The sequence below is a fragment of the Dermochelys coriacea genome, chromosome 7, assembly GCF_009764565.3.
Source record: "Dermochelys coriacea isolate rDerCor1 chromosome 7, rDerCor1.pri.v4, whole genome shotgun sequence".
Taxonomy (NCBI): Eukaryota; Metazoa; Chordata; order Testudines; family Dermochelyidae; genus Dermochelys; species Dermochelys coriacea.
Genome location: NC_050074.1, coordinates 37831215 through 37859063, shown reverse-complemented (window position 1 = coordinate 37859063; position 27849 = coordinate 37831215). Strand labels below are relative to the sequence as shown.

At 39.3% G+C, this 27849-nt stretch overlaps 1 protein-coding gene across 7 annotated transcripts; it reads left to right on the top strand.

Annotated features, from left to right (window-relative positions):
• TSEN2 (tRNA splicing endonuclease subunit 2) lies at positions 1-27246 on the top strand. 7 transcript variants are annotated; one of them, XM_043519202.1, is made up of 12 exons: positions 1-201; positions 7499-7706; positions 8750-8831; positions 8972-9008; positions 19324-19879; positions 20127-20204; positions 20787-20837; positions 21651-21789; positions 22949-22985; positions 23928-24039; positions 24784-24873; positions 25240-27246. In XM_043519202.1, exons 2-12 carry the CDS (start codon positions 7518-7520, stop codon positions 25297-25299), a joined length of 1431 nt encoding a protein of 476 aa, XP_043375137.1. In that variant the 5' UTR covers positions 1-201; positions 7499-7517; the 3' UTR covers positions 25300-27246. The 7 variants fall into 7 exon arrangements, with proteins under 7 accessions (XP_043375137.1, XP_043375136.1, XP_043375140.1 ...); XM_043519201.1 differs by lacking the exon at positions 1-201 and adding an exon at positions 5570-6509; XM_043519205.1 differs by lacking the exon at positions 1-201 and adding an exon at positions 5837-5962.
• The last annotated feature ends 603 nt before the right edge of the window (positions 27247-27849 follow it).

Genomic DNA, 27849 nt, shown 5'->3' with positions numbered 1-27849 from the left:
GAGAGCAGTCACATGTAGCTGCCTCCTGCCAGGAAGTCGCCAGCACCGAGGCTCATAGCCAAGCTGCTGGAAGCCTGTCGAGCAGGAGCTAAGGGTGACAACTCGCTGTGGCCAGCTGAAGAGACTCTGGAGATGGATGAGAGGGGAACACAGGAGGGACCCCAAGTCCAACCAAAGATGACAGGAGGGACTGGAACAAGGGTAGGAAATAATCCAGGGAGTGCGCTTGCAGGTATCAGGCCCTGAGACCTGTGCAAGGGTTACTGTTTCGAAGATCCCTGGTTTGAAACCCAGTGGAGTAGGTGGACCCAGGTTCCTCTACCCCCCTTCACCAGTAAGCAAAACTACCCTCAAACTATAGCCACTAGGCCAAGCGAGCTTTGGACTCTTGCACTGGGCCTCATTATCCTGAATCATAGCTGCTGAGCAACGTGTCCTCTGGACTCTCACTAGGGGGCCACACTACCCTGAACTGTAACTGCCAGGTAAATTGAGCCTTGGACTCTTGCCATTAGGCATTATGTCTTGGAGTATCGCCATTAGGCAGTACTGCCAGCCTGAAGCACACAGCCAACCCCCAACAGTCCCAAGCACAAAAATATCACCACAGAGGACATTAATTGGTACCCATGTTAGCAGTATCACCAGATAGGCCTAGGACTTAATGGGAGTATTACTAACTTGTTCAATCCTGATCTATGATGAGACAAATCAGCAGTTTTGGAGAAATTTTGTTGCTAGAGAGGTCAGATTAGATTATCACAATGGTCCTTTCTGGCCTTGGAATCTATTAATCTATGCCTGTTCTGCAGATAAATAGAAGATATGTCACCTTTCATGAGCTCTAAATACATTATTTTGGCAGGAGACGGGAACATGCTTTAAAAGGGAGTAGTAAATGTTGTAATTTTCACTCCCCTTAAGGCCCCTTTGCCCTGCTAGAACAATGAAAAGGCGCCTCAGTGGAAATGAGAATCAGACCCAAAAACGTGTGCATGCAGGCCCAATTTTAGAATTGTGAATGCAAAAGCATGTGTGCTCAATTACCATGATTACACGCATGCTAGTATAATTATTCTTCCCATTACCAATCAAACAGTCAAATGACCAGCCAAACGTTACACACCAATATTAGATGCTAGCTGCGATGTCTGAAGTATGTGCTTAACCATTGTGCATGAGAATTCTAAAAACGTGTGCCAGAGTTGTGGAAATGTGCTCACTGAAATGAACGCAAAAGGAACTACAATGGGAAAAATTAGAGGCAAAACTGAAGCCATTTTGTAAATTTAGCACCAAAACTATAATTTCCAATTTCCCACTATTTTTGTCTTGCTTTTTAATACTGTATGTGTGCCATCTGATGGAGAATCATAAGAAGTGTGAATATAATCAGTGAGTTAGTATTAGGCAGTGGCTCTCAACCTTTCCAGACTACTGTATCCCTTTCAGGAGTCTAATTTGTCTTGTATACCCCCAAGTTTCACCTCACTTTAAAGTACTTGCTTACAAAAATCAGACATAAAAATATAGAAGTGTCATAGCACACTATTACTGAAAAATTGCTTACTTTCTTATTTTTACCATATAATTATAAAATAAATCAATTGGAATATAAATATGGTACTTACATTTCAGTGTATAATATATAGAGCAAGTCTTTGTCTGTATAAAGAAAAGGAGTACTTGTGGCACCTTAGAGACTAACAAATTTATTAGAGCATAAGCTTTCGTGAGCTACAGCTCACTTCATCGGATGCATTTGGTGGAAAAAACAGAGGAGAGATTTATATACACATACACAGAGAACATGAAACAATGGGTTTATCATACACACTGTAAGGAGAGTGATCACTTAAGATAAGCAGTCTCTCGTTGGAGTCTGTTTTTGAAGCTTTTTTGTTGAAGTATAGCCACTCTTAGGTCTGTGATCGAGTGACCAGAGAGATTGAAGTGTTCTCCAACTGGTTTTTGAATGTTATAATTCTTGACGTCTGATTTGTGTCCATTCATTCTTTTACGTAGAGACTGTCCAGTTTGGCCAATGTACATGGCAGAGGGGCATTGCTGGCACATGATGGCATATATCACATTGGTAGATGCGCAGGTGAACGAGCCTCTGATAGTGTGGCTGATGTGATTAGGCCCTATGATGGTATCCCCTGAATAGATATGTGGACAGAGTTGGCAACGGGCTTTGTTGCAAGGATAGGTTCCTGGGTTAGTGGTTCTGTTGTGTGGTGTGTGGTTGCTGGTGAGTATTTGCTTCAGATTGGGGGGCTGTCTGTAAGCAAGGACTGGTCTATCTCCCAAGATCTGTGAGTGATGGGTCGTCCTTCAGGATAGGTTGTAGATCCTTGATGATGCGTTGGAGAGGTTTTAGTTGGGGGCTGAAGGTGATGGCTAGTGGCGTTCTGTTGTTTTCTTTGTTGGGCCTGTCCTGTAGTAGGTGACTTCTGGGTACTCTTCTGGCTCTGTCAATCTGTTTCTTCACTTCAGCAGGTGGGTACTGTAGTTGTAGGAATGCATGATAGAGATCTTGTAGGTATTTGTCTCTGTCTGAGGGGTTGGAGCAAATGCGGTTATATCGTAGCGCTTGGCTGTAGACAATGGATCGAGTGGTATGATCTGGATGAAAGCTAGATCATTAGATCTTTGTCTGTATGAAATTTTAGTTTGTATTGACTTTGCTAGTGCTTTTTATGTAGTCTTTTGTAAAACTAGGCGAATATCTAGATGAGTTCTTGTACCCCTTGGAAGACCTGTGCGTACCATTCGGGATATGCGTACCCCTGGTTGAAAACCACTGATATTAGGTACTTGAAGAGTCTGTCAGTCAAAAAGTTTCCTTTTGTAAATTTAGCATCATAAATATAATACAAATGGAGTTATTTTTGGCTGTTGTGTTGAATCATGTGCAATTTTACACCAAAAGCCTGACAAACCCATTCGTGGGAAAAAAAAAAAAAAAAAACCCCAGTAAGCTGAAAAATTTTGTTTACTTTTTTCAGTAGACTAGGGAAGTTCTACATGCTCTACAGGAGCCTGCTGTGTTCTTTTAAGGTGTTATGCCTGAAATTTACTGAAATGTGGACATCTAGTGGATGCAACTAATTATTACAATCTCCCTTGTTCTAGGAGAGAGGATAAAAAAAATTAAATGGAAATGTATGGGTTGCCTTGCTGGTGACCTGGATTTGATTGTTGGTCCTGGTCTCCTACTCTCTGGACCAGCAGCAAATTGGATGATTGAAGGCAACACATCCCATTCGGGGAACTAATGAAGGAGAAACACTAAATGATCTAAAAAGGGATTAGTTTACTCCTCTGTCAAAAAGAGAGTGGATCTGCTACTGGGCCTCTAGTGCAGGCCATCCTTTGTGGTGCCAAGTGCCTTCAACTCCTTTTGATATAAAAGGACTTGAAGTCACTTAGAAACTTGTGGGTTGGGGCCTGAAGTGTGTTTGAATGAGGAGAAGGGGAATGGGAACTCGGTGCTCTAACAGGGAAACTAGAACTCATGAAAATTAAAGCTTACCCATTTGCATAATGTATAAGGCTGTGTAATGTAGCTGGATGGCTAGTATATACGGTGAAAACATAATTGTGTATGCATCATAATGGTTATATTAATATCATGGGTTGCCAGTGAGAGTTCTGCATGTAGATGGGAGGCTGTGAATGATCCTTAACAGTTCGTCACCTATGTGCTTGCAATATCTGGGAACGCAAGGCTATTGCCAAGTCTGAAATAAATTCTGTAATTACACATTCATTTTTGATACATCCTATTCTAATACTATTCACCTCACGTTTCTTCATTTTTGAGGACTCCAGGATTTCTCATATTGTGGGATTTCTCACAAGGTTGACACTTGGCCGATATATGACTGGCTTCTCTCCTTATCTTTTTTTTTTTCTCTTGTGAAAACCAGTTGAAGCTAAGCAGCAGCCAACTTTGATTTATGTCTTTAATAAACTAAATTCAGATACCACATATTAATAAAAGTTAAAAGTATTCCCTAGATGTTTTTTAAAGTTTCCAAAAACAGTCCCACATCTCAGTCAAAGTTAACGTAACCAGAATTTCCATGGGAATTTCTGTCAGCTCAGGGTAGCTGGAACTGGCTAATGTAAATAACCACAACCCTGCCTCCACCCACTGACTATATTGCCTGATAACAGAGGGCTGAGTTTTTATTTTGAAAAGGTGTGTTAAAGACGTATGACATTTTGGTGTGGACTAGAGCTAATATTTGATAAGAGGACTTTGAGATGAGTTTGTGAAAGCTAGAGACTAAACTAAACTTCAGTTTGTTATTAAACTAAATGTTGTGGACTCTTAGAAGTTTTTCTTTTGTATGCAATCCAAAATGAACTAAAAGCTCTACTGGAATACATTGTTAGCTTATAATGTTATGACTCACATCCTTGAGAAAGAGGAAATGCTACATGTGCAAAGTTTTACAGAAATTTATATCAGGCTGAGTTTCTATTTCTTCTAATAAGCCCTAAGAATGTGAAATAGTTACCTAAGGGTATATGCTTCTCCTGGTTTAAAGGTAACTTGTAGGAGAGTTGCAAGTGAGAATTCTGAAGCCAATGGGTATCTTTGATATATGCTTATTTTCATATTACTACAGATATGCCAAACCTGTGGGGAAAAATGCAGAAATTGGGCTTGTTTTTGGCTTAATTGGCTTGTGAGTTGCTTGTTGGCTAGTTTTGGACTTGTAGCTTGTTGCTTCTTTTTTTTTCATTGGCTCCTGGCAAGTGGGGAGGGGAGGAGGGCAAGGGAGGGGAGAGTCAGGGGTGCACAGCCGGCCCACCACAGTCCCACACTGCACGCCTGCGCGATCTAGTCAGAGTGTTGGAGTTCTAAGGGATTGGCTTGTTTTAGCCTTGTTTTGAAATGGGATTGGCTTGATTTTTGGCTTATTGTGAAAGTCAGGGTGCTTATTTACTGTGTGAAAGTTGGCAACTGTGTATTGCTACCCAGAATGCTGTAGTTCAGATAAGGCTGATGGTTGAGATCAGAGAATGAACAAAAAGGTTTCACATTTTTCTGGGTCAACAACTGCTTTCTCTGTACTGTGGAATAAATGAACAAGGTACTTTTTGGCATTAGCCTATCTGACAAGTTTCAGAGTAGCAGCCCTGTTGGTCTGTATTCGCAAAAAAAAAAAAAAAAAAAAAAAATGCATCCGATGAAGTGGGCTGTCGCTCACGAAAGCTTATGCTCAAATAAATTTGTTAATCTCTAAGGTGCCACAAGTCCTCCTGTTCTTTTTTGCCTATCTGATAAGCGAATCAATGTTCACAGTAGCTTAACTGAACTCTGTGCAAAAGACTATGTAAAGTGGGTCTCCACAGAAGGAAGCAGTTGTGTAGAAAATGTCACTGGATAAGATTTTTGCTTGGTTTTATTCTCAAGTAATTTCTCTGAAAAAAGCCACTGGGCACTAAATGCTGTTCCAACGGACACCGGCCGGCTCGGGCCAGCCCTTGAGGTGTTACTGCAACAGCGCGGAGCATCGGCCACGTCACACGTGGGCGGGTGCACGTGAGGAGAGGCGTTACCCGACCCCGCCGCTTCGCCTTTCCTGCGCGAACGCTGGTCTGTCCGCAGCCAGCTTCTGTGGGAGTGGGGCAGAAGGCGGCCGAAGGATCCGGGGTCCCACCAGGGCCCGCCCCGCCGTGAGATGGGGTGATAAGGCCCCTTCCCCCAAACCGTGGGGGCGGACCGACGAAGGCTCCGCCTCACTTGCCAGTGCCCGGCCCACTGGGCGCGGCCCATTCGTAATTTGGGGGTGGTCTCTCGGCCTGCCTTTCAGCTTCCTCCGGTCCCAAAGCCAGTCAAGTGCGCATGCGCGGAAGCTAGCGCTTACTACTTCCAAGCCCGCCCCCCCCGTGCGCGCGAGAAGAAAGGGGGCCTGAGAGAGGCTGGGCTTAAGTCTAAGAGGTCGCGTGGCTTCCTCGCGCCGCTAGCCGGTTTGTTTTGCGACGCCGTCGCTGTTTTACGGCCCCGTGGTTGCTCTGGTAACAGAAGGGCGCCTAGTCGAGAAGAACAGGCTGTTGTGGCGTTGGGGAGCCCGTGACACACGGCTCAGCCACCGCCATAGGGGGGCCGGCGAGAGTCGTCCCGCGCCTCAGAGTAGGTGTATGGCCTGCGCGCATGGCGTACGCAGGGCGAGAACATCAGGCCTCGGGCCTCCCTTGGTCGCGCCTCGCTCCTCCGCTGTGCCCCGCTCTGTGGAGAGGAGACCCCTGCCGCGACCGCCTGATGATGCCTCTGTGCGCAGTGTGATGCTGCTGCTGTCTCAGTGTAACAGTGACTGGACCTTGCACTGACATGGCCTGTCCCCTCTGCCTTCGTTATTTGCGTGCTGCCCTAAACATACCCTGTGATAAGTAGGGAAAAGCAGTGCCTGATTCCCAGAGCCTGGCACAGGGTGGTGCTATGCAAAGAAGATGTTAAAAGTCTGGGGGAAGTGGAGAAGACTGGTCTGGTTGTGACTTTGCATCTACTTTGCACAGGCCTAAGTGATACAGGGTGCCCAATAGTAGAGAATAAGGCCGTGTGTGTTACAAATGTTATCTAGCTGGTTATTTGGTTTACTGGTCTCCCACAGGGAGAACGGAGCCCTTTTAAAAAAAGGTTTGGCTATGCCTTCCCATCTTTTTGGTTGTGTGCTATATTGTTAATGGGTTTGTGGCAGTAGGCATGTCTTTAATAATAGTCAACATAGAAATGCCCTTCCTATTACCTTGTCTATGCTATTGAGATATAGAAAACAGCCTCTGATTTGCCACCAGTGACACCACTGTTGATTGCCCATATGTCAGATTTTTGAAGAGTACTATTGTGCTGTTTCCTACACCATACTTATGCATGGAAGCAGCTTCTGGTTTAAAAAAAAAATCTCAAAAGCACCATATTATTCTTTTAAAAAGCTCTTTAAAATCCTTCCACCCCTGTCAGGATGCCTACAAAACACTTAACAATAGTTAGGCAATATGCTGGGACTGGTGCTCGTTGTAACTGTTTCAGAGTAGCAGCCGTGTTAGTCTGCATCCGCAAAAAGAAAAGGAGTACTTGTTAGTCTCTAAGGTGCCACAAGTACTCCTTTTCATTGTAATTATCTTACTGTTACCTTGTGCTACCCTGTCTGTCAAATCCACCTGTTGTATCTCTTCTTAAACTTAGATTGTAAATTCTTTTCAATAGGGACTGGTTCTTTGCTGTATGTTTGTACAGTGGATAGCATAATGGGATCCTAGCCTTTAGGTCCAACTGCAATACAGAAAATGAGAATAACTTGTTAAAGAAATAATTCTTGGTGTATAATGTAGTGATTAGAGAATGGGAGTTGGGAGACCTGGGTTTTATTGCTGATTTGCAATTCAGGGAATGATGTCCAGGTATGTAAAATAAACCGGCTTCTAAAATATTAAAAATGTCTTTTTCTGCTCTGTCTTTAACCTTTTCATTGTATAGGGAAAGTTACTATTGGGAAATGGCAGAAGCAGTTTTCCGTGCCCCAAGAAGGAAAAGAAGAGTGTTTGAGTCATATGATTCTCCATTCCCTGTTCCTGCCTCCCAGGAAGACATCTGTGGGAAGGATTTCAAGATATATCAGGCTGAAGTTATTAACAACAATGTAATTGTGAGGAACCCCGAAGACATAGAACAGCTATATAGCAAGGTGACATTCCATGTTTGAATTCTCTATGTTCAATGCATGCTATTTGTGGTATCGCTAATGTTCTCCATACACAAAGTTCTCTAGTGTAGTTTGATATGTATTCCATATGAAATTTATAAGCATTTTATTTCTAACCTGAAAAAATATATTTTTTAGAGTAAAATGGTAATACAGCATCAGAAGTCATAAAAATAGCAATAAAGAATTCTTTATTCCTAATGCCCAATGATAAGTTCAATAATAAGGTCAATAGGATTTATAGTAATGTATTTGACTGAATATCATGCAAGGACTTGCCTGTTCTGGAACCTCACTTAGTCATCCATATAAAAATAATATATTCTAAAAATTATTAATAGCGCCTTGATTAAAAAAAATAAAGTTTTATGCTTATGCAAATGTTTAGGATTAATGAAACATTTTTTTAATCTCAACTCTACATGCCTAATATTGGATTAATTGTTAGATGTTAAATAACAAACCTTAGATCAGTCAGGAAACTCAAGCTGGTGCAGAATGTAGCTGCCTGGCCATTAAGTGGCCACACATGTCACTGGTACTCCGTGATATGCTGTGAATACCTTTTGGTTTCTGAATTGAATTTAAGGTGCTAGGTTTGATTCATAAAGCCAAAAATCATTTGGCACCTCACTACTTGAAAGATCGCCTCTATCCTTGTGTCATACTACCACAGATGAAATTGGCAGTGGCACTCAAGCTGACTACCTCTCAATTTAAAAGACGGGGGCTGGTGGTAGTGCATTCTCTGTGAAGGGACACTAAGCTTTGCAACAGACTTTCACTCCTTTTCTGAAATAGCCCATATCTATTGACCTTCACAGCATACTACAAGACATTTACATGGGCTGCTGCAGAGGTGGGCCTTTGAGAGAATTCGCATTATTTTGGGGTGCGTGAGTTTGGTGGTTGATCTAATGGTGTTTTTGTAATCTATGATAGGGGCATCTAGATCTTTGGATAGATATTCCTTTCTATTTTTTGTATCAATAATTCTGATCAACTTTTTTTCCCTGTACCTGCAGGGCTATTTTGGAAAAGGTATTCTTTCGAGAAGCAGACCAGAATACAATATTTCAGACCCTTTATTGGTTGCTAAGTGGCAAGGTAAATTATACTACTTTCCACTCTCTTGACAGTTTTAGTAATATCCACTTGGTTTGTCCTAATTATTAATTGCAGATCCATGCATGTAGATCGTTGCATTGCCAAAACACTTGTAAATAACATTTTCTCTTTTAATGCAGATGTCAAGATAAACATGCCCATACTCTCGTCAAAAAAGTAAGTGCAACTTTCCTACTTCATCCTAAGTTTGTACAGTAAAAGTTCATTCTGCTTCATGTTTCAGCCCAGTGGTTCCCAAACTGGCTTGTAAAAAGGCTGATTCACATAGTTTTGTTTCTCTTCCTTGTTTCCAGTTCCTAAATCATATTGAAGACAGATAAAATATTAGATAACATGCCTAGCATTATTTTTTCCATGTAAGCTATTGGGAGTTTTGCTTGAGTAAGCAGTGCGGGTTAGAGCCAAGAGTGTATTCGCTATAATATGAATTCGCAAAAAGAAAAGGAGTACCGGTGGCACCTTAGAGACTAACAAATTTATTAGAACATAAGCTTTCGTGAGCTACAGCTCACTTCATCCGATGAAGTGAGCTGTAGCTCACGAAAGCTTATGCTCTAATAAATTTGTTAGTCTCTAAGGTGCCACCGGTACTCCTTTTCTTTTTACTATAATATGAGCAACTGATTCATGATTATGTGACCGTAGAAGGAAACCTTTATACTTCTACAACAAAAAAGGGGGACTATTCTGGGGCTGTTTTTAATAGCTTTCCTATTTGCTTATTAGGTTCATTCAGAGTGGGCAGAAACAGTCTTTACCACTTAAGACAATTGTAATGTTTTACATAAAATTTTAATCTGACATAGCATGATCTTTTTCCTGAGTTTGCCTGCATGATGACTTCAGATTTAGTACTTTTGTTTATTATGCTGGAAATAAGTTATGGAATTGGTGGGGTTTTTTGTTTTAAATTCAACCAACTAGTTTAAGAAACAACCAGTGGGGGGCGTAAATTAGTTGCTGTATTGTTTTTCATACCCATAGGATTACAAAATGTAGTCTTTTATAATAACCATTTCAATTTAAAGTAAACACATGCCAAATGCTTCTTTCACCCACCTCCTAATATCAGATATATGCTACTGCAGAAGTACATCATAATACCATAATTAATTTATTTTGTGGTAGTGTAATTAACCACTTCAGATATCAGTAGCAATAGTAAAAAGAAAAGGAGTACTTGTGGCACCTTAGAGACTAATAAATTTATTTGAGCATAACCTTTCGTGAGCTACAGCTCACTTCATCGGATGCATGCAGTGGAAAATAAAGTAGGATGATTTTATATACACAGAGAACATGAAACAATGGGTGTTACCATACACACTGTAACAAGAGTGATCAGATAAGGTGAGCTATTACCAGCAGGAGAGTGGGGTAAGGGGGGGAGAACCTTTTGTAGTGATAATCAAAGTGGGTCATTTCCAGCAGTTGACAAGAATGTCTGAGGAACTGTGGCCGGGTTGGGGGGGGAATAAACATGGGGAAATAGTGACATCCACATTATTGCAGGATATACAGCACGCTTCATAGCATTTTATTCATCTGACTAAAATGCTGTGTACTGTAAGTGCTATTGTATGGTAATCCAGTAGAGTACAATAAAAGTTTGTCTATTTTATTTGGTGATGAAAGATATGGAACTAGAGCTGTCCCTTGGGTAGGGCAAATTGGGGTGACTGCTCTGGCACTGTGGGCCAGTGCGATCGGTCCCAGAAGAGACGAATCCATCACTTCCGCCCCAGGGGCCCCCCGCTCCAGGCCCTGCACTTTCGGGCATCCCGCAGGCCAGTGCAACTGGCCAGCGCGGTCACTCCCAGAAGAGACGAGTCCGTCACTTCCACTCCAGGCCCCACATCCCTGTAGGGACAGCCCTATATGGAACCATCTTGTATAATATGACAGTAACATTATATATGCTGATCAAAATTTTTAACCGTTTAAAACCAGACTGTAGTAGATAACCTTGGATCATTCAGGGCTTTCCTTTTGAAGAGAGGGATTTGAATTTCATGTTCATCTGCATAACTTGTTTTGGTTTTAATTGTTCTTACAGTGCTTTTGTTGTCATCTCTAAATTTCAGTTGGGGAGGTAGGGTATTTTACTACCACTACTACTACTCCTCCTCACACTGTTAGTTTTAAAACTATGTAGCTGACTATAATTGTCTTTATAATTATAACAGTAGTTTGGGACTTTTGTCTTAAATTAGGTATCAGAATAATCTCCTATAGAAATAACATTTGTCAGTTTAAAAATTCCACTTTTCTCTGAAAATTCTATGCCTACTATTACAAGTAAGAACTAAAATTATGATGATTGAAAAAGATTAGAATTGATTTTTAACAACACTTAGTTTCACTATTTCCCCTAAATAGGCAGTCAGTTTCTTCCTTCTTGTTTGCATCTCTTACACAGCAACAGCAAGAGAGAGAAAAAGTGTTAAAAATAAGAAACTGTGATTGCGTAGTCACATAATTGGCAGAGAGACGCATGTCTCTCATGTTGATAAATGTGAAGTGATGCACATTGGAAAACATAATCCAACTATACATATAAAATGATGCGGTCTAAATTAGCTATTACCACTCAAGAAAGAGATCTTGGAGTCATTGTAGCTAGTTCTCTGAAGACATCCACTCAGTGTGCAGCGGCAGTCAAAAAAGCAAACAGAATGTTGGACAGCATTAAGAAAGGGATAGATAATAAGACAGAAAATATCATATTGCCTCTATATAAATCCATGGTACACCCACATCTTGAATACTGCGTGCAGATGTGGTCACCCCATCTCAAAAAAGATGTAATGGAAAAGGTTCAGAAAAGGGCAACAAAGATGATTAGCAGTATGGAACTGCTTCCATATGAGGAGAGAGTAATAAGATTGGGACTTCTCATCTTGGAAAAGAGACAACTAAGGGGGCGGGGGGATATGATAGAGGTCTATAAAATCATGACTGGTGTGGAGAAAGTAAAAAAGTGTTATTTACTCCTTCTCATAACACAAGAATTAGGGGTCACCAAATGAAATTAATAGGCAGCAGGTTTAAAACAAACAAAAGGAAGTATTTGTTCACACAATGCACAGTCAACCTGTGGAACTCTTTTTTTGCAGAGGATGTTGTGAAGGCCAAGACTATAATAGGGTCCAAAAAAGAACTAGATAGCCATTGATGGACCTATCCTCCATTAATCTATTAGCCAGGATGGGCAGGGATGGTGTGCCTAGCCTGTTTGCCAGAAGCTGAGAATGAGCGATGGGGAATGGATCACTTTATGATTACCTGTTCATTCCCTCTGGGGCACTGGCATTGGCCACTGTCAGGAAGACAGGATGAACCTTTGGTCTGACCCTGCATGGCCGTTCTTATGTAGTGCCTGAAATTACTTCAAATTATTAAAAAAAACAACAACAAAAAAAAACCCTAGATTTAAAGTTGATGTCCTTTTAGTTTGGGTTTATTTTAAAGATTATAAGCTTTTTTTATATTTAGGAATTATTGTCCCGTGTTCACTTTTTTTACCCTAGACCTTCAGTTTGTACTTGAGCTGGTATCTTTGATCAAGAGATTTGTAAATTTCAAATAGTTGTCTTTAACTAATGTTTGGCCTCAGGATCATATGGCTGGCTGGCCTGTTAAAAGGAAAAAAGAAGCAGAGATTCTACTCCTGTGGCTGCCAAATAGCTGGAGTTGGAGTTCTCCGTACAGTTAACTTTTTTTTGTTATTGGAGGTCTCATAAATATAGAGAGAAGGGTAGCATAAAATTCCTCTTCGGCAGCTATACTGAATCACCTTACCTGTAAGGGGTTAAGTATTTCAAATAACCTAGTTGGCACCAGACCAAAAGGACCAATGAGAAAAGAAGATGCTTTCAAATCTTGGGGGGGGGGGGGGGGAAGGTTTTATTTGTTCTCTCTCTTTGTTGTTCCCCTCTATGGCCAGTGGGAGAAGCCAAGCAGGTACAACATCTGAAAATATACATGGAATAATCCATCTAAATTCATAGAAATTGTAAGTCGGGCAAGGAAATGCTTTAGATTATCTTTTGTTTTAGCTTGTGAATTTTCCTATGCTTCAGAGGTAGTTTTATTCCTGTTTTTGTAACTGTGAAGCTGAGCCCAGTGCGGAATCCTATGTGTTTCAGATCTTTTTATTGCCGTGTAAAGTTACCTTCCATCCTGATTTTACAGGTGTGATTCTTTTATTTTTTTTCTTTCTAAATAAAGTTCTTCTTTTAAGAACCTGATAGATTTCAGTGTCCCGTAGACAAAGGGTCTGGTCTGTGCTCACATTACTAAGGCAATTGGTTGGTAGTTCATTCTCAAGCCTCCCCAGGAAAGGGAATGAATGGGCTTGGGGGGATATTTTGGGGGAATAGGGATTCCAAATGACCCTTCCCTGAATTTTCGTGTAAATCACTTGGAGATGGCAGCAATACCGTCCAAGGGCAAGGAAAAGAATTTTTAACCTAAACTGGTAGAATATAAGATTAGGGGGTCTTTCATGCGGGTCCCCACATCTGCATCGCAGAGTTCAGAGTGTGGGGGGGAACCTTGACAGGAGGATTTTGTGGTTGATTTGGAATTGTGTACTGGAACCCTTTTCCCAGCCCTTATTTGAAGAATTGGGGTGACTTTTATCTGAAGTGTCTTAGTTTTCTGCAAAAACAACAGTTCTAAACAGTCTAAATAAAAATCATGTATCCTTTCATCAAATTTTTATTCCTTGTTATCTGTGATGTCATAATCCTACCAGTTTTCCATTTGCAGTAGTGTCTTCCATGATAGACAAAACCTGAGTATCTAATGTAAGAAAGAAAGCAGAAATTTTTTATTTTGGGGGGATGGGGGTGGAACAGGGTGGCTTTCAGATCTTTATACATCATAAAGGAGCAAAGAGAACATGTCCAATTTTTTTGCCATTTGCACTTTAAGACTTGCTATTTGGTATACCTTCTTAAAGTATCTTAGAATTACCAAATACTTCAGATTTCAAACTGTAAAATCAGAGGCATGTCACGGTCCTAGGAGATATAAATGTATAGAGTGAAAAACATTTCCTAAATGAGTTAAATACCTTGCTGATCTTCCTTGTGTTCCCATCTTCTTAGAGCTGCAAAAAGAAATAAAACAAAATTGTTGTTGTTTGTTGTTTTTTAATTTGGAAAGACCATTTCAGATCTTTATCATATTATTGTTGATGTCCTGTTCAAATCACATTTACAAGACGGCTCTTCTTCAACTATAAACTATTTACAATAAGAAGAGGAGTACTTATGGCACCTTAGAGACTATCAAATTTATTAGAGAATAAGCTTTTGTGAGCTACAGCTCACTTCATCGGATGCATTCGGTGAAAAATACAGTGGGGAGATTTATATACACACACAGAGAACATGAAACAATGTGTTTTATCATACACACTGGAAGGAGAGTGATCACTTAAGATGAGCCATCACCAGCGGGGGGAGGAAGGAAAACCTTTCATGGTGACAAGCAAGGTGGGCCATTTCCAGCAGTAAACAAGAATGTCTGAGGAACAGTGGGGGGTGGGGTGGGGGGGAGAAATAACACGGGGAAATAGTTTTACTTTGTGTAATGACTCATCGACTCCCAGTCTCTATTCAAGCCTAAGTTAATTGTATCCAGTTTTCAAATTAATTCCAATTCAGCAATCTCTTGCTGGAGTCTGTTTTTGAAGTTTTTTTGTTGAAGGATAACCACTCTCAGGTCTGTAATCGAGTGACCGGAGAGATTGAAGTGTTCTCCAACTGGTTTTTGAATGTTATAATTCTTGACGTCTGATTTGTGTCCATTTATTCTTTTACGTAGAGACTGTCCAGTTTGACCAATGTACATGGCAGAGGGCACATGATGGCATATATCACATTGGCAGATGCGCAGGTGAACAAGCCTCTGATAGTGTGGCTGATGTGATTAGGCCCTATGATGGTGTCCCCTGAATAGATATGTGGATACAGCTGGCAACGGGCTTTGTTGCAAGGATAGGTTCCTGGGTTAGTAGTTCTGTTGTGTGGTGTGTGGTTGCTGGTGAGTATTTGCTTCAGGTTGGGGGGCTGTCTATAAACAAGGACTGGCCTGTCCTCCAAGCTCTGTGAGAGTGATGGGTCGTCCTTCAGGATAGGTTGTAGATCCATGATGATGCGTTGGAGAGGTTTTAGTTGGGGGCTGAAGGTGATGGCTAGTGGCATTCTGTTATTTTCTTTGTTGGGCCTGTCCTGTAGTAGGTGACTTGATTTAAAAACCCATTGTTTCATGTTCTCTGTGTGTGTGTATATATAAATCTCCCCACTGTATTTTCCACCGAATACATCCGATGAAGTGAGCTGTAGCTCTCAAAAGCTTATACTCAAATAAATGTGTTTAATCTCTAAGGTACCACAAGTACTCCTTTTCTTTTTGCGAATACAGACTAACACAGCTGCTACTCTGAAACCTATTTACAATAGTATCCCTTAATTTACTTTAGAATTAGCTTTCCAAGGGCATTTCTGAATTAGTTGTGTCTAAATATATCCAAAGCACAGCACCCTCAGATACTGATGTATTGATTTGAAACTGAAATTCTGCAAAGATCTGGAGGCTCTGTTTGTAGCTGAGAACTAGTTCTGGACATATTTTGACATTGGTCTTCAGTGTTTTGTTGTCAGCTGTTTAAAGCAGCATCCTTAATTTCTACTTTTAGCTTCTGGTATAACATATGAAAACTGTTTATATAAAGTCTTCACTGCAGTAGTTGATAATCATAAGGCCTGATCCTGAAGTCCTTTCACAGGCAATACTTCCTTTAAACTTTGGTTGAGTGAGTACTGCAGAATTGGGCCTTTAAGCTTTATAGTATGTTTAGCATTCATATAGCAGCCATTAGGAAGTGCCTGCTCTTCAGACTTCCTTTGTTCCAGATCCTCAGCTGATGTAAATCAGCTTGGCTCCATTAAAGTAAGTGGACCTCCACTGGTTTACACCAGCTGAGGATTTGTCCCTAAATCTTGTGCCAAAGTCAGCCTGTTTCATTAACCTTTAGTGGATTTGAATCCACTGGGCTGAAACACTGTTTAGTCTTTTCCTTTAAATAAATCCAGAATTTAACTAAGACTTAAAAGGTGAATTAGTTCAGTCTAATTTTTTTTATAGGCTTCATGTTTAGATAAGTGTGTGTAGTTCAGCTGCTTGTTAAGAAGTTCAATCTGTTATTCACTCAATCCTCACTATAACATTCTCTTTGGGATCCCAGCATGTAGCTACAAGTAAATCTGTAATTATTTTTAAAATTATGTAGAAAGCTTAATGTTATGGCGATGTTGAGTTGTTTATTTTCTACAGTATCACAGCACTATAGAATACCAAAGAGTCTTATAAATTGGTTACTCTCCATTTTAACTAGTGTGTTGGATCAAAAAAACATATTTTAAAAAACATTCCTCAGTTGATATATAAAACATATTTTAAATTAAAAAATGAATTATGGAAGTATTAACATTCATTTCTTTATTGTATTGTTGATTTTAATTAGAGCTGTTGATTAATCACAGTTAACTCATGTGATTAAAAAAAATTAATTGTGATTAATTGCGCTGTTAAACAATAGAATACCAATTGAAATGTATTAAATATTTGTGGATTTTTTCTACATTTCCAAATATATTTATTTTTATTACTACACAGAATACCAATGCCAGTGTACAGTGCTCACTTTATATTGTTTTTATTACAAATATTTGCACTGTAAAATGATAAACAAAAGAAATTGTATGAGATGAATTGAAAAATACTAGTACTGAAGTGCAATCTCTTTATCATGAAAGCATAATTTAGAAATGTAGATTTTTGTTTTGTTTTTGAATGCAGTTATGTAACAATGTAAAACTTTATGTAAAACTTTAGAGCCTAAAGTCCACTCAGTCCTACCTCTTGTTCAGCCAATCGTTAAGACAAACAAGTTTGTTTACATTTATGGGTGATACTGCTGCCGCCTCCTTATTTACAATGTCACCTCCCCTGAAAGTGAGAATAGGCGTTCGCGTGGCACTTTTGTATCCAGTGTTGCAAGGTATTTTCGTGCCAGATATGCTAAACATTCATGTGCCCCTTCATGCTTCGGCCACCATTCCAGAGGACATGCTTCCATGTTGATGATGCTAATTTAAAAAAAGGTGTTGATTAAATTTGTGACTGAACTCCTTGGGGGAGAATTGTATGTCTCCTGTTCTGTTCTACCTGCATTCTGCCATATATTTCCTGTTCTAGCAGTCTTGGATGATGACCCAGGACATGTTTTGTTTTAAGAACACGTTCACTGCAGAAAATGCAAAGAAGGTACCAATGTGAGATTTCTAAAAATAGCTACAGCACTCGACCCGAGGTTTAATAATCTGAAGTACCGTCCAAAATCTGAGAGGGACGAGGTGTGGAGCATCCTTTCAGGAGTCTTAAAAGAGCAACACTCCAATGTGGAAACTACAGAACCCGAAGCACCAAAAAAGAAAATGAACCTTCTGCTGGTGGCGTCTGACTCAGATGATGGAAAATGAACATGCGTTGGTCCGCTCTGCTTTGGATAGTTATCGAACAGAACCATCATCAGCATGAACACATCCTCTGGAATGGTGGTTGAAGCATGAAGGGATATATGAATCTTCAGCACATCTGGCACAGAAATACCTTGCGATTCAGGTGTGATGGGTTGGATCACAGAAACCTCCTGGGGGCTACCAACTGATATGCCAAGACTACTTGTGCCCCTGCTTTATTGCCCTGGCAGGTTGTGACTTCAGTGCCCTGCCTGGTTTGAGCCAGACCTGCTAGCCTGTTGCAAACCCAGACCCAGATCTGAACCACGCCCCCTAACAGCTGTAGGCTTAAACTGAAAGCAGCTTAAGAAGTGTTCCTGTAACACTCAGATGCCCAACTCCCAGTGGGGTCCAAACCCCAAATAAATCAGTTTTACTCTGTATAAAGCTTATATGGGGTAAACTCATAAATTATTCGCTTTCTATAACACTGATAGAGATGCACAGCTGTCCCCCCCCCCCCAGGTATTAATACATACTCTGGGTTAAATAATAAGTAAAAAAGTGATTTTATTAAATACAGAAAGTAGTATTTAAGTGGTTCCAAGTAGTAACAGACAGAACAAAATGAATTACTAAGCAAAATAAAATAGAACACGCAAGTCTGTGTCTAATACAGTAAGAAAACTGAATACAGATAAAACCTCACCCTCGGAGCTGTTCCAGTAAGCTTCCTTTTACAGACTAGTCTCCTTCTAGTTTGGGTCAGCAGTCACTCATACCCCCAGTAGTTACTGTCCTTTCTTTCTGTTTCTTTCAGGTATCCTTGGGGGTGGAGAGGATATCTCTTGAGCCAGCTGAAGACAAAATGGAGGGTTCTCCCTTAAATAGACTTTCTCTTGTGGATGGAGACCCCTTCCTCTCTCCTATGCAAAGTCTAGCTCCAAGATGGAGTTTTGGAGTCACATGGGCAAACCACTCAGTTTTTAACAGGCAGCAGCTATTGCTCACATGCTATCTTGACTGTCTCCAGGAAGACTTCTTATGTGGATTGGAGACTTCCAAGTTCCATTGTTTAAGTGTTTCTTGATTGGGCACTTAATTTGCACATTCCTTTCTCAAGAAGCTGACCAAATGCTTTACAAAGGCTACTTAAAAAATCAAGCAAGTATACAGCCAATATTCATAACTTCAAATACAAAAATGATACCTGCATACAAATAGGATGAATAGATTCAGTAGATCATAACCTTTACAGAGATAAGTTACATGGCATATCTAGAATAAAACATATTCCAGCTGTCATATATATGTATACATTCATAAGCATATTTCCATAAAGCCTTATGGGGTGCACAGTCACATCCGGCTACAATAGTGCCATGTGAACGCCTGTTCTCATTTGCAGGTGACACTGTAAACAAGAAGAAGGCAGCATTATCTCCTGCACACTGTAACCAAACTTGTTTGTCTGAGCGATTGGCTGAACAAGAAGTAGGACTGAGTGGACTTGTAGGCTCTAAAGTTTTACATTGTTTTATTTTTGAATGCAGTTGTTTTTTGTACATAATTCTACATTTGTAAGTTCAATTTTCATGATAAAAAGATTGCACTATAGTACTTGTATGAGGTGAACTGGAAAATACTATTTTGTTTTTTACAGTGCATATATTTTTGATTACAAATATTAAGTGAACATTGTACACTTGGTATTCTGTGTTGTAATTGAAATCAATATATTTGAAAATGTAGAAAACATCCACAAATATTTAAATGGTATTCTATTATTTAACCACGTGATTAAGCATGATTAATTTTTTAATTGTGTGATTAATTGTGATTAATGGTTTTAATCGTTTGTCAGCCCCAGTTTTCATGTATTAGTTGAACAATACTCTGCCCTAGAATCTTCCACTTCTTGTTTGTCCATTATCCAGGTACCAGTGTCATCTAGAATGGGCTAAAAGCCTAATGCAAGAACAAGGACTTGATGACTGCTCCGTTAACAAAATTCTTGAAAATTATACTAAGCCATTTGATCCCCCTTTTATGAAAGGGGAAGGAGAAGTTGCACAAAATGATGACTCGTACTGCAGAATGGCTGCAGAAATGGAAAATGTAGAAGATGGAATGAAACTTTCAAGATATTCTGCCATAAATAATGCAGATTCAGCAGCATCAAATGTTAAATGTCATAACATGAGTGTAGACTGCAAGAAAGCTTGTTTGGAAGGTGATTCAGCTTACGATGATCCATTGGCCAACTATGGCTCTGAGGAACTGTATACATTGGACACTAAAGCTATAGTTAAAGTACATTGCCAAAAACATGATGATTTTATTGTACACTGTGGCTGCAAGGCCAAAGACTATACTAACCAAGTATTTCATGACTTCGCCAAAGGGAAAGAATATGCTTATGAGTATGTATTGGTGCAGGAAGAAGAAAGCAAATTGTGTCATGAAGATGAAGTAGCAAATGATAAATCAAATGTAAGCCAAGCAAGTTTTCTTTTTTTATGGGTAATTTATTTAATTTTACTAAATATATTGGGTTCTTTTCACAATTCAGTATTGTCAATTTAAATGTTCATCTATATAGTAGATTAATCACTAATAGATTCCACCTTAACTTTTCATTAAACATTTAAGATGTTTGAAAAATGTCATTTGAATGCAACACACATATTTCCTTTTTTCTTTGGTTGCTTCTTTATAATTTTATACTTTTTTCTTTTAGTTAATCAAAAGGGAAAAATTAGTATGCAGAAGAAATCCATTTAGGATTTTTGAATATTTGCAACTCAGTCTGGAGGAGGTATGTTTAAATATTGTGAAACTTCTTTTTCTTCTTGCATCAGAACAAAGCACTAATCTGTTCAATAAATACCTCTTTCTTAAAGAATGGTCTGTTTTTTAAAATCCAAAATGTTTGCACTGTTTTTGGTAAACTTGCTAACAATTTTAATGATCTGTAGATTATATGGAAATAGTGAAAGACATTCAAGGGTCCAATCCTGCAGATTTTACACACACAAATAATTCCATTTACCTCAGAGAGGCTAGTCACATGAGTAAGGACTGCAGGAATGGACCTATAATTTTCACATAAATCCTATATCCAGTCTTTCTTCCAAAAATATCTATACATACTGCTTTAATTAGAATACAGCATCTGCATATGCTGCTCTCCTGTAAGTAAAATTCTGATAATGCTGGTTTATCTTTAAAATGACAGTGACATACTTCAAAGGTGATTCTCTGGGAATGCATCTCTTTTGGTGGCTTTCAAACTTTTTATGCGATAATTCTAGAGTTTGTCGTAACATGTAAATCTTATAACTACTGGTCTCCATGTGATACAGACAGAGTATTTTAACTTACTCTTTTTTGTTTTTAGGCATTTTTCTTGGTTTATGCTCTAGGATGTTTGAGTATTTATTATAATGAGGTAAGATGTTACATTTGATTATCTGTGACTTTTGCTCTGAAAGATGCAAAATACTATTGACTTGGATCTAGATCACTTTCTCAAACTTCCAACTACTATGACAGAATCACATGCTGCTAATCTCAAAGGCAGCAACTACCAACTAGAGGGGTTTGGAAATTTTCTCCCGAGTTGTTTCTATTTGTGTAGATATAAGAATATTATCCATAAACTTTGTGCAGTGCTTTTTATTCAGCAACAAAGTACAGATAAAAAGATACCTTCTGTGGAGGAAAGTTCGTGTGTTGAGTTGGTGGGAGAAATACAAGAGAAAAGGTGTGTGTGGGAAGACGTATGTAGAGGAATGTCCCTTCCTTTCGTGAAAAAGTTTTCAGTTTGAATTGTAACCACTGTTTTTCATAACAAACAATAGCTTTTATTTTTCTTTATATATATATATATATATATATATATATATATATATATATATATATATAATCATCGGTGTAGGGTTCTCACTCTCGAGTCCTGAACTACCAACATCAGACCTAGCAGAATTCTGCTAACTCAAAGATGGTGGTAGTGTTTGTGGTTTGGTATTGATTGGTAAACCCCTATTGAAGCAGACTTCTGTTGCAGACAAGGGACTCCCATAGTGCTAGTATCTCAAGTGTAGTCTTTTTGCAAGGGGATTAGGATGTTTAGTAGAATATTCCATTCAAGTACCAAAGACACTATTTTATGTGCAACATTTCCTGGGTATTTCCCTGTAAGTAAGAACAGCAGGTTGTAATGTTAGTGTAATAATACTAATGCCTTTGGTTATGATTTTAGGAACCTTTAACTATTTTGAAGCTATGGGAAGTTTTTAGTGAAGTGCAACCTAATTTTAGAACTACGTACATGGCATATCACTACTTCCGAAGTAAGGGATGGGTCCCCAAAGTAGGACTGAAGTATGGAACCGATCTCTGTGAGTAGTTTCCTTTCAAAAATGGAATAGCTTGCAACTAAATCTTTAATAGCCAGTGCACTACTTAAACTTAACATTGGGGCTGTACAAGCAGAGCAGATCTCCACAGCTCCTGTGTGGAAGATAACTCTCCATGCTGGTTAGGCTATAGGGTAGCAGATAAGGCATTAATGCAGGCAGAGGCTATGGTTTGTTCCTGTGTGGATTCGTTGGTACCAAAACAGGCTATAAGTGACATGGAGGGCCTGTAGCTTTGGCCTGTAGGCTTGATATTAGCTGTGGAACTGCACACCTCATGAACCAGTTCACCTCATGAACCAATCCACCCACTCTGCAGAGAAACCCAAGTGGAGTTAATGAGTGTTTGGAGTAGTGCGCTTTCTCTGTTCTTACAGCCTGATCCAATTCGTGTTGAATTCTATGGAAATCTTTCCACCAAATTGAGTGGGAGTTGGATTAGAGCATAAGTGAAATTGTTATTCAAATCACTTATTTTTGTTTAAGATTTCTTTCCAAATGGACATATTCAGTAGTGTCCATACTTCTGTAGTAAATAGCTTAAGAATTGTTAAGTAATTTCTTGATTACTGTTTTGTAGTTTGAAATGAGTGATCGTATAATTTTATCCTCTAATAGAAAATTATAAAATGATGGCAAACCATCAAGAAAAGCATGTCTGTATAAAATAGCAGAATGCTTCTTTTCATTCAGATGAAACTACTATAAGACTCTCATTGAACGTTTTTGTGTGCGCACTGGGAGTTAACACACAATCCTTATGGTACAGAAGTTGTGCCTGAATGCAATTTCTTCACTGTCCACTAAAATAACCATTATAATAGGTGAAACGTTGATATTGGTTGCCTGACATCTACATGAGTTTATTTGAGCTTGTTCTTCGGTAGTTTACTTTCTGGTCTGAATTTTGTTTCCTGTCCACTTTATACAGCATCAGCTTTTGACATGTACCATGCAATTAAATAGGATCAGCTGGACCTCGTTGAAAGGGTTCAGCCTTGCTCCTCTGATTCTGCAATGGCTTGTTTATGTAATGGGTATGATTGTTAGTTATTTATAAGGGTTCTGATCTCTGATACTGAGATCCAAAATTGGGAATTCATGTTTCTCTGGCTAATACGCTATTTCTTTCTTGTTGCAGTACTATATCGAAAAGGTCCCCCCTTTTACCATGCAAGGTTTGGTGTTCACTTTATATTCTGACTATAAAACACTTACTCTGCATTTGACTGCATTTGATTAAAAGTATGATTTTTCCTGCTTTGTATCTTCTACACCCAAAACAAATTTTTCTAACCAGAAAGGTTAACCATGCATGATAAGCAAATATTTCGAATCAACATGTCATTTTACTAGAAGCACAAAACAAGAAGTTTGAGAGTAAGTTCATATACGGATATTTAAGAATATAATTGAAGACCTCGGAATGTCTCCCTGGGCCTCTCTAGATGTCATATGTGCTGATTTGGAATCGGAGAAATAATCTGATTTTTGTAATACTGTATCTTTTGTATTATGGGTGATTTAGGTAATTTTGGGGGTAACCTAGGAAAAAAGCCCATAACTCATAAGTGATCTCTGTTCCCCTGCCAATCGAATTGTATGCCTAATTACTTATTGGGGTGTGAATGAAAGATGGCCGCTCTCAAGAGAACACTGTTGAAAGAAGAGAAGCAGGATGGTGGGGTGAGGTAGGAGCAGTGGGGAGAGGAACTACCATTCACTGCATCCACCATTACCTCCTCCATCAGTGCTTAATTTGTAATGAAAGAGGTAACAGGGCTCAAGGAATTAGGTGCCAGGGCACAAGCAAATTTTTTACTTTCATAACTGACATGGGAAACCCAGAAGTGCCAGTGCTATGAAGCTCCAAGCCTAGAGGTGCCAGGCTCAGCTCTGGCAAGGCCTGGCACAAATTAAGCACTGCTTAATCCACCACTTCCTCCTTGTCTAGTAGAAACTGATGCAGGTCTTATGGCTTGTCTGCAGCCTACAGGTTTGTTGTTTGGCTGTGACAGTCACAATAGCCAAATGTTCTCAGGCTGAAGTTTTTAAATTACAGGATTTTTAAGTGACCATAATTTTCTCTTTGCAAACTATTGTTTGGGTTTATTTTCCAGTTACTCAGTCATTGCTGAACTGGTTAATGACAACTTTGTAGGATCACTGCGCAGACCGCTCAACTGGATGTCTTTGTCTGGCTTGAACAGAACAACAATGAATGTTTCTAAGGTAACATCATAAGATATTGATTCTGCATCTAGAAATAGTTTTAACTAGTAAATATAATAGTTTAGCTTGAAGATTTTTTATGGAAAAGCAATACTGGACTTGGATCAGAATTTGAGTTCTGAGCATGATTGCTTCATATTTAGGTTGGGGGATAGCACACTGTAGTAGTGTTTGAATACATCCTTTCCTGGCCAATATTTGTAGCAATGTTGATGGGTTCTAAGGGATCCATATGCAGGTCTCCTTGGTTGGAGCAGGAGGGTCACATTTGTGCAGACTCTTTGAAAGTTATGGGAGGAAACAAAGGGGTGCGGAATGGGGAAGTCCTGGAGTGACATTCCTTTCCAACTCAGCACTTGCAAACTTCCTTCCACCTCCACTCACCTGCCCAAATAGGAAAGTATTTTGGACGTGCAAACTTCTAAAAGGTTACCAGTTATGTATGACAGGTCTATATAGATAATTCTACTATGCCACTTACCAGGGTATCCAGGTGTCACATGAGTGTTAATGTGTGTCTCAAGGCAGATACACAAATGGGTGTGTTCTCTACTCAGTATGTATATCTAGTTCCCATTAACAAGCCTTATACAAGTGTATATACCTCTTAATTGGTCTATGGGATGAGATCTGTTGTTCAAACTAAACACCCGAGATTCTAATTTAAAACCAGTTTCAAAAAATCCATTGAAGCTTGCACATTTGTCTCACATAAGGAATATTCGCATATTTATTTGTCAACAGGAACTTATGTTATGCTACTTGATTAGACCGTGTGATATGACTGAGAAAGAAATGTCGTCACCAGACTGTCTAAAAAGAATTAAAGTTCAAGTAAGTTGTGCTCCAAATTGTTTCTTCATCTTTGCTAGCTGAGCAATCCATTGAGGCAGTTGAAGACTCCAGCTCCCTAACATAGCAGCACACTTTAATTTTTGCTTTCTCTCTGGCATGTTTCAAATTCTGGAGAGCACAAGACCGTGATGTTGAGCATCGTAGATTCTGTTGCACCCCAGAGTTGGTAGAAATTCATTGGAGGGCAGGCCTGGCACAGAGATAGCTGGTCCCAAATTTAATCTTTAAATGTAGGTTGGGGTCATCAAGAATTGCTGCTACCGAGTTATGATTGGCATGACGGGGGGGAGGGAAGCTTTTATTTTTTTATTTTTGCTCTTATAATAGTCCATGTTTCTCTTTCAGGAACTGATTGTAAATCGTTGGGTCTCTTCCCGAGAGCGCAGTGAACATGATGAACTATAATAAGATGGACCAAGAAATTCAGTGTTAAAGGAGCAAATATTATAAACAAATTAGGTTGAGAAAAATCTAATCTTTACATGGCTGAGTTGTGCCATATTCCTGTTTAAAATATTCTGAATGCTGTTTAAAATTGTACTGAACATGGAGTGTGGTGTGTACCATCAGAGAAGGTTGTACCGAAAAAACATAATGGATAACTGTATTTGTCCATGTGAAAAAAAATTAAAGTAATCTCTTCCCAATCCAGCAAACACTGTTATTCCTATAGAGCTTCTAAACGTATTGCTATCAAAGCTAACTGCACTGCATTGATTGCTAACAGTATAATATGTAACAAATCCACACGCATCTAGGACTTCACACTGGTCACTAGACTGCATGCTATGGCCATTTGGTGCCTCACAGCCACTACATAAACTCTTCTCTCCCTGCTCTGAAAGCACAAGTCTTTGCTGATTGAACTAAATCTTTGTTAGCAGTGTTACCAGGGAGAGGAAGGATCGTCCACTAGTTAGGGCACTAGTTTAGGATTTGGGATACTAGGATTCAGGTCCCAGACTTCCTGTGTGATCTTAAGCATGTCATGTAGTCTCACTGTGCCTCAGTAAAATGGGAATAATAACACCTCCCTACTCCCAAAGAGTGTTGTGGAGGTAACTACAGTGAAGACGGAGACACTCAGATACTATTTTAATAGGGCAGCCAAATAAGTACCTTATATAAACAGCATAGGGCCTATATGACACAAAGCAAGCAGCTCTGATTATGTCAAATAGAGGGAAGAGGAGAGAGATGATTACCAATGAACTTGGGTTGGTTGGTAATCTAAAATCTAGTTTAACTTGACTTTGATTGAAATTTCTCAAATCACAGCTGAAATTCCAATTATTGCTGTATTTAGCATAAATAAAACTCTGAATGCTCGGCAGCTTGCTACTTTTACGCTTGTCACTGTGATTTGGCATTAAAAGTATTCCATAATATGAAATGTCATGAAGGTAAGTTATCACAAGTGTCCCCTTTGGTAGCACTGCAGGTGTCATTAGTCATAGAAGATAACCTGGTTAGCCAATTGAATTGGTTTTAGTGGATGTTGCTTTACACACAGTGACCTATTCTTTTCTACACTGTTTCCATTCAGCACAGCAGACGGGCTCCCTGATTCTTTGGCCAGTTCTACCGTGACCTCAGCAGAAGAAAGAGTTGCTCTAAACTCTGCCAGCTGGTAATGGTCCTCGAGGAATCATCTGCCAGCAAGGGATAGTCAACCCAGTGTAATCCAGCCATATCTTTTCCTGTTTCAGCAATGTAGCAATATAAAGCACCATTTCATTGTAGATTACACTATGTATAAAATTGAAAAAAGGGAAGAATATGCTAATGTTTTGTGTTTTCCCTCTGTAGCATCTGTACTGTAATTGGAAATGTTGTGGCTGGATAATGGCTTCTCTCTCTTCAAGCTGAATGTCAAGGTATTTATAGAAAGTAGATATCAAGTATTTTTTTTTTTCAAAGAGCAGACCATACTTAATATTTTCAATGCTATTGCAACAAATTATTTCCTTTAGAAGTGCATAACCAGGGAGACCAAAACTTGTCATATATTTATTTTCATTCACAAAGTGTATTCCGATTGGTAAAAGCACAGAAGGTCCTTGTTCTGAGCCAATCAGAAATTCATCCTTTAGCAGAAATACATCTCAAGGCCCAACAATATTTAAGTTCCATTTGAACTCTCAAAATATGGATTAAGTAGTACAGAGGGTGTGTGCTTACTCTCTGAACAGGGGTGAATTTCACCCTAATGAGAACTTCTCTTGCAGTGGTGGTGTTTTTCATTTTTGGAGTGCTTGATGTTAAATACAATTTTAAAATATAGTAAACAATGGCAGAAGGTATTTATGACATTTAAGAAATAAATGGAACTGTGTGGTGTAAGAAGTTAAAGAATGCTGCTGTTTTTTATACTTTATTCTACCATTTATACAAAGGTATAAATTAGAGGTGGGACAAAATTAAGAACCATTTATTAGAATTCTGGAGAAAATAGAACCTGGATTCATACTAGCTCTGGCTGAGCTTTTGCAAAAACTACGAGGAGAAATAGGGCTGAACTCTGCTCTGTTACATTGATGTCTATCTGAATTAACTCTAGTGAAGTTATTTAGGGTTTAGAACAGTGAAAACTAGCAGAAATTGGCCATAACAGGTCAGTGCATGACTGCAGAAATCTGTGAAACTGCTGTTCAGTCTTTTCAAATCCTTTAATTTCTTATAGATTCATAAATACTAAGGTCAGAAGGGACCATTCTGATCATCTAGTCTGACCTCCTGCTCAATGCAGGCCACAGAATCTCACCCACCCACTCTTACGAAAAACCTCACCTATGTCTGAACTATTGAAATCCTCAAATTGTGGTTTAAAGACTTCAAGGAGCAGAGAATCCTCCCTCAAGTGACCCGTGCCCCATGCTACAGAGGAAGGCAAAAAACCTCCAGGGCCTCTTCCAATCTGCCCTGGAGGAAAATTCCTTCCCGACCCCAAATATG

Coding starts and splice junctions, on each gene's coding strand:
- TSEN2 (XM_043519201.1), top strand. CDS start 6,472: ATGTTAAAAGTCTGGGGGAAGTGGAGAAGACTGGTCTG. Junction 21,790..22,948: donor GAAGTATGGAACCGATCTCT/GTGAGTAGTTTC, acceptor TTCTTGTTGCAG/TACTATATCGAAAAGGTCCC. Junction 22,986..23,927: donor CCCCCCTTTTACCATGCAAG/GTTTGGTGTTCA, acceptor TTTATTTTCCAG/TTACTCAGTCATTGCTGAAC.